This window comes from Medicago sativa, chromosome 1 (genome assembly GCF_051527215.1).
Source record: "Medicago sativa cultivar Bolivia chromosome 1, Bolivia_mono, whole genome shotgun sequence".
NCBI lineage: Eukaryota > Viridiplantae > Streptophyta > Magnoliopsida > Fabales > Fabaceae > Medicago > Medicago sativa.
The window spans coordinates 61,129,162-61,140,880 of NC_140749.1; the positions used below are offsets into that span (position 1 = coordinate 61,129,162).

At 31.7% G+C, this 11,719-nt stretch overlaps 1 protein-coding gene across 2 annotated transcripts; it reads left to right on the top strand.

Annotated features, from left to right (window-relative positions):
* The first annotated feature begins 4,773 nt into the window (after positions 1–4,773).
* On the top strand, positions 4,774–8,503 carry LOC146956046 (V-type proton ATPase subunit G-like). 2 transcript variants are annotated; one of them, XM_085725947.1, is made up of 4 exons: positions 4,774–5,050; positions 5,762–5,856; positions 7,966–8,066; positions 8,168–8,503. In XM_085725947.1, exons 2-4 carry the CDS (start codon positions 5,763–5,765, stop codon positions 8,309–8,311), a joined length of 339 nt encoding a protein of 112 aa, XP_085582073.1. In that variant the 5' UTR covers positions 4,774–5,050; position 5,762; the 3' UTR covers positions 8,312–8,503. The 2 variants fall into 2 exon arrangements, with proteins under 2 accessions (XP_085582073.1, XP_085582065.1); XM_085725939.1 differs by having other exon boundaries at positions 4,774–4,837.
* The last annotated feature ends 3,216 nt before the right edge of the window (positions 8,504–11,719 follow it).

Genomic DNA, 11,719 nt, shown 5'->3' on the forward strand with positions numbered 1-11,719 from the left:
CACACTTTTTTATGTTATTATGATTTTTTTTAAGGTTTATGTTATTATGATGTTATCAATTAAAATACTCCCTCCGTTTTAAAATGAGTGTCGTTTTAGCCAATTGCACACAGATTAAGGGATGAAATAAAGTAGTCAAATGTTATAGCAATTTTACCAAATTATCCTAATCAACTATTGGTTTGTTTTTCATTAAAAAAAATACTTTGGAAGTAGTGTAACATAATATTAATTGAATGGTACAATTGAAAAGAAAAAATTATTATTGCATTGGACACTGAAAGTGACATTCATTTTGAAACAATGTTTTTTAGCTAAAACGACACTCATTTTAAAACGGAGGGAGTATAATTTTTTTCATGTTTCTAAAAAAAAAAACGTTTTCCATGTTAGTTACAAGGATGATTATTTTTTTAAGTTATTGATATTATTTAATATTTAAATAGAAAACTTCTTTTTTTTCAAAATTTGTTTTTTTTTTTTACAAGAGATCCATTTTTAATATTTAAATTGGACCACCAATTTAACTGATTTACGTCTCAATATGTATCATCTTGATTGATATATTTGATATCATTTTGTTTGGGACTAAATAAATATTTGATATCAATTTAACAATTGAAAAAGTCTCTTTTTTGTTAGGTACACTACTTCCTGCTTAACTATAATAATACTCACCTATTTATGATTATTATTTCGAGCAGCCCTTGATTAGTACTCCCTCCGTCCCAATTTATTTGACCCCTTGACTCATTTCACACAGATTAAGAAAAATGTATAAATAAAGGGGAAAGTGGAATATATTGTATTGGGAATGATAAAAGTAGTATTATTTAGTGTTATATTGTATTGGGAATGATGAAAGTTGTATTGAAAATTGAAATGGGTCAGTTATTTTGGGACACTTTTTTTTAGAAAATGGGTCAGTTATTCCGGGACGGAGGGAGTAATAGTAATAGTAAGTTACTCTGTCAAAAAAAAAAAATAGTAAGTTACTCTATTTGCCCTCTTGCATCACTTCCATAGTGGGTTTCCTTCTCATTTCCTCCACCCACGTCCCACCTACCACTTAAAACACGTTTGCATTAGTAATTAAGAGTCATGCTACGTGACAACCACTTTAATTTTATATAGTTGCAAAAATTTGTGATTAGCATATTTCCTCTAGTGTCGGTGATTAATGTCTTAGTGATGTTCATGTTTCCTTGAGTGGCCATGTCCCCAAAAAGCACCCGTGGCACAAAGGACACAACACAAAAATATTTTTAATTATTTATTTATGTGTGGTTTTAACTTACTCACGTGTAATTTAATACTCTTTACTAAAATTTATTTATTTTTTCATATATATTTTTGGTTCCACTCCCTTAGACATTGCTACTAGTAGTGGAAATTTCCTAGAGTCCAACCACAATCTAGTACACTCCAAAATTGACAAATATCTTCCTCGTGTGGTGTTCTCATTTGGTACTTATAAAAGGACAACCCGCACACACATCATTCAACAAACCACACACACTTTTCTTAAATTCATTCATCTATTTGCAATTAGAGAACTAATCAAACCTCTTATAAATTATTTGAGTTGGTTTTACTAGTTAATTAATTCAATTCCATGGCAAAGGAAATGAAGTTCTCTGCATCATTTGTTGAGTTTGCACCCAAACCCGTGGTTCCACTTAAAAAGGTTTCATGTGCTCCAGTGTTGGCAACTATTGCGGAAGAAAAAGAGGCTGAAGATCAATATAATTAACTAGCAACTATATTGTTTTGTTAAAGTAATGTTGTTCACTTTCATTTTCTTGTACAAAATTAGTGCAGTTCCACAATCGACCAAGTGTTTTTGTTGTCAATTTTGTGGTATGTTATTAAAGGTTTTGTTTGTTGATTGATTAATCTATTTGTATGACGACTATTAGTTTTGCAATCCAATTTTGGTTACATAATCTCTCATCATTCCATATGTCAAAAACAGCTTTTATAATTTTGTGTTCTATATGAACTAGCCTTTAGATAATTTTAAATCAGTAATAATACTTCTGTCGTAAACCCTTATTCTTAAGCCAGAGAAGAGGTAGAGAGATGTATTATACCATGCTAATAAGAGAGTGCTTGACAATCTGGTTGGAATCATATGAAATATCATGTACCAACACATGAGTTGTGACGATTGCCTTCTAAAAAGGTGAATATGTCGTTTCTTTATCTAAAAACATACTACCTTCCTTCAAGTATTATCTATACCTATAGTTTTAATCAAAATTTCATAAAAACTACCGTTAATAATTTATATGCATTAGCGTAATAAGAAGAGCAGACAGATAGACACGGAGATCCCGTCTAAATGCTAGCAAAAAAAAATATAAATTTATCCCACCTATTAAGACACCATAATTCCTTCAATTTTTGGTTGTAATATCGGGCAAGACTATTTCTGCTTCACTTATTTTTCTAAGTCTGTAACTCGTTCCCTTGCACCACTAAAACACTCATTCATTTTTTTTTAAGCAACAAAAATATATATTAAATAGAAAAAAGGATTTGTCAAAAAAAAAAAAAAGGAAGTACAAAAGTTGAGGGACATCAACCTGACCCAACAACCACACATCATTCCTAAGAGGGTAATACAGCGAGATTAACAAAAACTAGACCATCGACCCGTGCTCCGCACGGGTCGTACCAGCTAGGGGTGTTAAAATCCAAACCGATCTAAATTAAAACCGCAAACCGATAAAAAAAGCCGAAAAACCCCACAAAACTGAATATTATTGGATGTTTTTGGATGACATTTTGTGAAAACCGCATGGAAAACCAAATGCCTTGCAGAAAATTACACATCAATACAACCCAACAAGTCCAACGCGGGACTCAAAACCAGATTGCAAAATAAAATGGTGTGTAAAAAGCCACAATCACTACCGGACCAAACTAACTAGAGACACACCTGATTATAACGAAACCCATTGTTTCTTAGAATGGTGTATGAATCGAAAACACTCATTCATTTCTTTGCATTTTAATTTATTAAAATACATATTAATCCGTCCATTTAACTATCCCCCGGTCGAAAGTGAGAGACTATCTCCTTAGATATGAAAATCTATTTAATGGACTGGTATATCTCAATAAGTATTCTTGTATACGTATCGCTCAGAGATAGAACGCATGTTCACGTATTAAGAGATCCATTATCTATCAATCCCACACTATGATTATTGTTGATATATATAGGCTTAAATGCATTTTTTTCCTATATTTAAAAAAAAATTAATCACCCTTTTTAAAAATCGATTTTTTGGTTCTATATTTAACATTTTTTTTGAATTTTGGTCTCTTATCTTATTTGAGTCGTTTTTTATGACGTGGCATGTTCATTTACGGCGTAATTGAGCTTACTATGTCTCTTATCTTCATTTTTATTTTTTTTGAAAATAAGAGTAGCAAATTTAAACTTATATAATATTACTCATGTATTATTTTAAGTTTTTAACATATTAATAAAAATTTAACTTACTAATTGCTTGGTTACATTAGTAATTCGTCCCCAATTATGAGCAAAAATAAATCAAATAAAATTAATGTATTTAATTTAAATATTAAACTAAATACATTAACTTTCCATGAATCATTTTTGCGATGACAAAGAATAAAAAACTTTAACTTAAAAAATTTGGTCTAACACTAAAAAGATTTGTAGTCTCCGCTCCGACTCTAAGCCCTTCGAAAAATCTTTAAAGAGAGGTAAATTATAGTATATTTGTAAGTGTTCATTGAATCTTACCGTATTCCTATCTTAGACCATCTCCAATGGCTTATTGAATGAGGAGATTAAACATGTTGAAGCTATTGAAACCATTGGAGCATTGCTTGTTGAAGATGAGCTGGAGGAGTTGGGTGATGAAGAGCTTCAACATGTTGAAAGCAGACCCCGCATAGCCACACGTCGGCTTCTGGTTGGCTCAAACGGGAGAGTGTGATACACTGGCAGACATAAGCGCGTGTGGTGGTAGTGTTCTCAGAAAGAGAAATTTTTTTGGGTAATGGAGGGCCACGTGTTGCAACATGATTGGACCTTTGTATTTTTTATCTTTTTAATGTTTTGGACTCAATTATTTCATTGTAAATAATATTTTTATTTTTTTACCAAAATTCGTGATTTTTTTCTCTACAAATAGAGACTTGAATCATTTGATTTAGACACAGAAAAAAACCAAGTTTTTCACTCTCTTAATCTTATTATTAGTTTTTTTTTGAAGTTTTAGTCTTTACTTAGTGAAATGGATTCCAATAATAATCAATTCAACACCCAAAATTCTTTTGATCACTCATTTAGCTATCAAAATCACAACAATTATCAACACCCAAATCAATTTTCCAACCAAAAATTAAATAAGAATAAGAATAAGAAATAAAAGGTGGTGGGGTAGGGTGTTGAATGAAAACTATTGGAGTGGTAAAAATTGAATGAGTGTTGAATTAAGAGAGAGAAAATGATGTGGAGTGTTGGGAATTGAAAAAGTGGGTGTTGAAGGTTATTGAATTTTTTTTCCCATTGTACATGGTCTTAGACTAAATCCATCCCCTCATCTTAAAATTTATTTATAATTGTTTTTACTAAAAATAAAAAATTTTACCCTTAAAAAAATTGGTTTTACTTTTTACTAATAAAAAAAAAAAATCTTTGTCCCATATCCTTCGTCGTGTCCTGTCCGCATGTGGTTAACTTAACAACAACACATCAGAGATTTAAGAAGTTTTGTTTCGTTTTGTTTTGTTGGTGATCGATCTTTCTCTCCTATTTCCTCTGAATCCAATAATTCATTCCCCGATACGATAGGTACGCTTCTCTCTTTTTCAAATTCAAATCTACGTCCAATTCAACTCTTTTTCTTACTTACCTTTTCACTTTCATATTCAGATCCATCGTCGATCTTTGCTTCTCAATTTTCGCAGTGTAGTATTTTGCTTCTCTTGTTTCTAGATTGTATTTGATTTTATTAATTTCATCATTAACAATATCAAATCTTGTTCAATTCTCACATCAAAACTAGTAAGTAATAACCGTTGTCGATTAATAGTGTTGATTTTTGAAATTTGTGATTCTGATGGTTTTCTAGTAATTTCACTTTGATTAGATTAGATTAGATGATTAATTCAATTATGTGGTTAATTATGTTCATCAGATCAGATGGTTAATGAATACAATAAGGCTTTGCAACTCATTAACCATCAACTCAACACAATTAACCATGATCAAATAATAAAGTTCAAAATCATGGTTAATTAGTTAAGGCTGCGGCACCTTGTTATATTCATTAACCATAAACTGTACTACTTTAACCATATATTTGACTTGCATACACTTGTTGCCGAATTTTATGTTAAAGTTTTATTTGGATCAGCTTTATTGTCGTTTTAATTAATGTGCTGTTTTCATCTGTGCGAAATTCAATATAAATTACTTGTTTATGTTAGCTTTGAATTGGACAGGATTATACCCTTGGTACATTCAATTTGGTCTTGTTATTGATTTCAGATTTTGACTCGATATACAAGTTGTTAAAAAATGTTTTTTATTTTGTAAAGCTTTTATGTAGTTGTTGTTTCAAGTCTTTGTTTTCCGAATATTTATTTTGTGTATCTTTTTTTTTTTGTTTTCAGTGAATTAGAATATATGGAAATACCTGAGTGATTATACAGTTACATGCTTTATAGTTACTTTTTGTTGTTTCAGTTAACTGATTAAGTGTTTTTTCCACAGAATGGCATCCACATCCAACAGGGGTCAAGGAGGAATTCAGCAGTTGTTGGCAGCTGAACAAGAAGCACAACGGATTGTGAATGCTGCGAAAAATGGTATTTTGCTCTTTTCATTATTTATCATGTCCTGTGCCAATGTTCTTTGCCCTGCAATCATGATTTCATCCAATTTTGGGTCTTATTACGCTTCTTTATTCAGTCAATTTTATATGTCCAACTAAATCCCACTTTAGACTAGCTTTGAACTTCTAGGACTAGGAGGTTTTCAACTAAAAGTTTGTTTGCATTGGCTTATTTGATTTTATTTACTGTCATAAGTATTTGTGAGACTGCTTGGAGAGCGTATGATAAGTATTTGTGAGACTACTTGGGAGAACTTATGGAAACAACTTATGATATGTTCATAAGTTGTTTTCAAATTATTTCCATAAATTCTCTATAATAGTTTATGAAAAATAGCTTATGGTTTATATGAAAACAATTTGACTTTATATTATCTTTTGTTATCAAAATAGCTTTATATTTGAGGCCTGTTTGGATTGAATTATTTGAGCATATCTATTGGCCATTGGCATAAACACTTGTGACACTATTTGAAGAACTTATGAAAACAATTTATGACATGTTCATAAACAGGTTTTAGATTATTGTCATTAATTCTCCAGCATAGCTTATTAAAACAACTTATATATTACGAAAATAATTTGACTTTATTTTATCTTGTGTTATAGAAATAGCTTATTCATAAGCGCTTATGCTATAATCTGCAAAATAAGTTGTTCATTCAAACGGGGTCTTAGTCCTATATGATAAGTGCTTAATTAAGTTGTTTATCCAAACTGAGCTTAAAACAAGTATTTAGTTTAAATAGCTCTTATTCTTATAAGGCTGTTGGAATTTGCAGCGAAGCTAAATGAGGGCTTTCTAAAAAATTTACTGCAGAAGTGGATTTTAACTTATGAGAGAAGTTATTAGTTAGAAAGCTCAGAATCATAAGATCATCTCAACCTTTTCTTTTCTGTAATTGCTTGTAGAAAAACTCATCTCAACCTTAGGGTATCTTTGAATTGATGGAACATAGTGGGATGAAAAGGAATTAGAATAGAATGGAATGACATTATATTGTTTGGATTTTAAAGAAATGGAAGGATTGGATTGGAACCTGGTGGAATCTATTCCAATACATTCCATCATATCACTTCATTTTGCTTCCCCAAATTTGGGATGTATAGGATGGAATCATTCACTCTAGTTATTAGTTCCCTTATAACCTTATTATCCACCATGCAACCAATCTTGTGTTCTTCCTCTTTGGCTCTACAACAATGGCTGTCATACACACCTATTCTAAAACCAATCTTGTGTTCTTCCTCTCGGTTCTACAACAATGGCTGTCATATACACCTATTCTAAAACCTATCTTGCATTCTTCCTCTGTGGCCCTGCTTCAACGGCTGCTGTATTTTCCTCTTCTTCAATTGTTGTTTTATACAACTCGTTTCTTATTCTTTTTACCTTGGTTCAACAATAATAGTATAATAACATGAATAATGTTATATATATGAGCATACGCTTTCTAAATCAAAACGTTTGCAGCAAAGAATATAGTGGTACTACCAAAGCAAAACTTTTGTTTAGAGAAAATAATTAAAATTGTCAACAAAAAGAGCAATGTCTTAAGGTCTAAAAATACATAGTAGCTTGTGGAGACATTAGATAAAGTTACAATATATAAAGTGGGTAAATATTTTAATTCTACATCAAATAAGGGTTAACAAATAATTTTTTAATAATTCACTCAATTTTGTTCACTCTGCTCTGTTCCATCAAATGGTATGGATCGTTTGTTGCATTCTGCTCCGTTCAGTTCCACCCTACTATGTTCCATCAAATGCTATGGATGCTTTGTCCTATTCCATTCAAATAATGGTATGGATGCTTTGTTGCATTCTGGTCCATTCTATTTTGCTTATTTGAAAATATTTTGAGATACAGTCATTTTATGTCAATGGTTATATGTTCTCCTCGTTATTCTTTTTATATTGGTCTTTTAATTTTAGTAATACTTAGTTTTTTGATGTGCAATGAGCATGGGTTTATTTTTCTACTCATGCGTTTATACGTGATTGTTGTTCCATGCACATTTTAGCGAACGCTTATATTTATACAACTAATCAATGTTCTATTCTGGATTTCCACTACTAGAAAAATCGGCTAGGTTGAAACAAGCCAAAGAAGAGGCTGAAAAGGAGATTGCTGCATACCGGGCTAAGCTTGAGGCCGAGTTTCAAAAGAAAGTGTCGGATGTAAGTGTATTATTTGATAAATACAACTCTTATACTACCGCTTTATCTTATTCTATGATACGAATTCTCCAACTTACATGCATGTTTTCCTATGAATACAGAGTAGCGGTGATTCTGGCGCTAATGTCAAGCGACTTGACCAAGAAACTGAAGAAAAAATCCATCACCTGAAAACAGAGGCTGATAGAATTTCGGATGATGTCGTTGCCATGCTCCTTAAGCATGTAACAACTGTGAAAAAGTAGGAACCTTCGATGATTTGTTGATGCAGCTGAGCGGACCCCTAAATTATGTTGATTGTGGTATCCCAAAATTATTTTTGGATCTAGATATTTTGGTGCGGATGATATTGTTGTTATTATTTAAAACCTTGCTGCGATGTATTCAAATAAATAATTTCGTGTTTGTTCAAATAAACAGTTCAAAATTTAAAGACATTTCTATTTGTGATGCTGTTTTAACAAATGTGTGATGACTAAAATGTAAGGTTTATTTCTTCCTAAACAAGCCCCTCTCGTTATTTCTTAATGTAAGTACAGGAGGAGTTGTGTATCTGCTTCGTTAAACAAGCCCCTTTCCAAACCCTGAATTCCATTATATTCGATCCATTGAATTTTTCGGTTACATGAAATCCAGACCTTTACTTTAACAGGAGAACCAGGGCGCATAGGAAAGCCTCCATCCCAATCACTAGAAGTGTTACATTAAATAATCATACAATGGTGAGTATTTTTTATTTTAGTAAAATACAATGGTGAGTATTATCTCCTATTAAAAAAATACAGAGCTTCATTATTAATTTTTTACTATATTTCTGGTCTTGGCCTATTTATAGTATGTGTTTGGTTTCACTTTGACATTGACCATGCCATTCTCACATCTCGAGATGGAATCTGCAGTGATTATGTGAGAAGCTCCAAATTCCCGTGTCAACTAAATTCATGCATTTGCCGCGAATTTTGTTTTTCTAAACATACACAGTCTTTGTTTGGAGTTTTTTTTGCGTCGCCATACATCTTGACCGTGAATTTATAGAAGCTAAAACTTGGAGAATTTGTTGAACGTGCGGCAATACCGTGATTGGTCAATATGCGAAACACACGTTAAAGGCGGAGATGCAGCTCATGATGTTTATCTGCAGCTCATGATGTTTATATGGGATAAACGCAGCGGTTTACCAAATTTAGAAAAAAGCCAAAAGGAGCTCTGATCTTATCATGCACATACATCAGCCAATCATTTTTAAAATAGCTTAAAATGATTTATAAATCAAGAATCACATCTTTTGAAGGTATCAAATTGAATTTGAGAATCAAAATTATTAAGATAATGGAAGCATATAATAGGCTACTGAACAATGTTGTTACACGATCAAAATGTTGAATCAATAAAACAAGTTTTATGAGTTGTTTTATGTACATTCCGTTATGTATTCTAAACGACATCTCACTGTTTATGTTCTGATTTGTGAACAGACTGTTATTTAACCTGCTGAACAAGCTAATAGTTTTCTGCGTTGCTTTATAAGTTTAAAGTTTTCTGAGTTCTAAGTAGTACCTTAGAATAAACGCAGAAAGGTGTTCAGATCACAAGTAAGGTGAGATCAACCTCACTTATAAACTCTCTTTAGACTTTATCTTATACAATGTGAACTCTTAACAAAAACCAATGAATTTTCAAAGACTTATAAATACCACGACATACGGATAATTCATGTCCCAAACAATGATATGTTAATTGTGTCACGAGGGGTATTCCCTATAGTAGTGTCAATATGAGAAATGTGAGTAATTGAGTCACTCACACTCTTTTGCCATTCACTTCCTGCCCTACATGTCTATCCAACTGCTTACCAATTGTCACATTTTGTACTCTTTCCTATAAGGGAAGAGAAAATATAGAGAGGATCAATCTAAGCTAATAAGTTCAATTTCGTTTCATACTCCAGAGACAAGACATGTGCTATCTAACACTACATCAATTCCCATGAATTAACAAATCATAAAAGGGCCCTTATTTCTCCTCACCAACTCAAACTCCATCTTTTTTATTTTCGGCTTGAAAATATTATATTGTACATACCATGATTATCTATATTCATAAGAGTAGGAGGGGCTCATAGAGACATGAATCTATATATAAGATATTAATTAGATTCAGGAGGTGGCAGTACATGCATGATGATTTCTTTCCACCATTGCTATTATTAGCTTGAGACAAGCAAACTGAAAGGAGTGAGATGTGTCTCACCATATACCCTTTGTCATTCCCAAATGTGGAGTCAAATAAGAGCTTCACTTTATTGCAATACAACACAAAAATGTCAATTTTAAATGAGAAGTTGCTATTTGGATTGACTTGGTGATTGGTTAAATATTAAAGAGTAAACTTCTTCAGTGGATGATGGTTTTATTTCTATATCATTAACTTAACACTAGTCAAAATGCATCTGCAGTCTTTTATTTAATTATCCTAGATTAATTGTTTGAGTAAAAAGAAAAAAGTGCATTTTACTTGCACTGTGATTAAGTTCAACATTAAAAACATGGTTTGGATGAATATCTTTGATAGGAACAACAAAACTTTCAAAAATAAACTCAACATATAAGATTACCTTAAAATATGTGTAAAAAAAAAAAAAAACCCTAAAATAGAAATACCTAAAGAAATTGTTTATTGGGATTTTTGTGCATGTGCAGCGTACAAATGTGCATTTAATCCCGATTTTTTCTACATTACCCTCCGATGAATTAAGGATAATTTACCCCTTTCAAAGAAAAATTCCATTTTCTTAATCTTTATTCTTAAAATTAGTTATTAATTTCATCTCAAAAACATCAAACTTCTTCATCTCATACATTCAACATATGATCTCCATATCGTTCGTGTTCCATATTCGAGTCTTACTTTTAATTAGGGATAAATTACCCCCAATTCATCAAGCAGTAATGTATGCCTCACCAAATTGTTTTTTTCTTACAATCAATTGTCATTTTCATCTCAAGAACATCAAACTTCTTCATATCTTTCATTTAACATGTGATTTCCACATCTTTCTCTATAAAATTGAGTACTACTTATCAATAGGGGTAAATGACCCCCAATTCATCGAGGGGTAACATAGACCTCACCATCTATCCCACACATTTACAACGAGGGCAATATATTACTCACAATACTAACACTTGAAGAACTTCCACTCCAACTCATGTCACATTTGAAGTTGAGGAAGAAGTCTTCGCTGTGTTTAACGACAAAGTATGAATAAATTATAGAAATAAAAAATAAGTACCAAAATTTACTTATACAATTTGATTTTGAAAAAGTGAAGCAAAATCAAATTCGAGCAGTTTTTTTTTTTTAAAAAAAATTTCAAACCTATTCAATAATATTTGATTTTGTGTGATTTTTAATTTTATTGGATTTGGTTGGATTTGAAGACCCCTATACACAGACCATGCGTTTTTGCATACGATTCGGTTAATGATCCAAATATTTTTATTCATGAAACACTATGTTGTCTAAGGTAGGTTTTTCTTTTAGAATTTTGCTCTCCATCCTGCACTTTTCGCTCGCGCCCTGCAACTATTCCGAAAATACCCCTGCGCTAGTTAACTAGCGCAAGTGTAAAAAATCGGGACTTAAATTTTACA

Bases quoted from the DNA above. Each gene is read 5' to 3' on its own strand.
- LOC146956046 (XM_085725947.1), top strand. From the start codon at position 5,763: ATGGCATCCACATCCAACAGGGGTCAAGGAGGAATTCAGCAGTTGTTG. The intron at 5,857-7,965 runs GTATTTTGCTCT...TTCCACTACTAG, and splicing joins TGTGAATGCTGCGAAAAATG to AAAAATCGGCTAGGTTGAAA. The intron at 8,067-8,167 runs GTAAGTGTATTA...CTATGAATACAG, and splicing joins TTCAAAAGAAAGTGTCGGAT to AGTAGCGGTGATTCTGGCGC.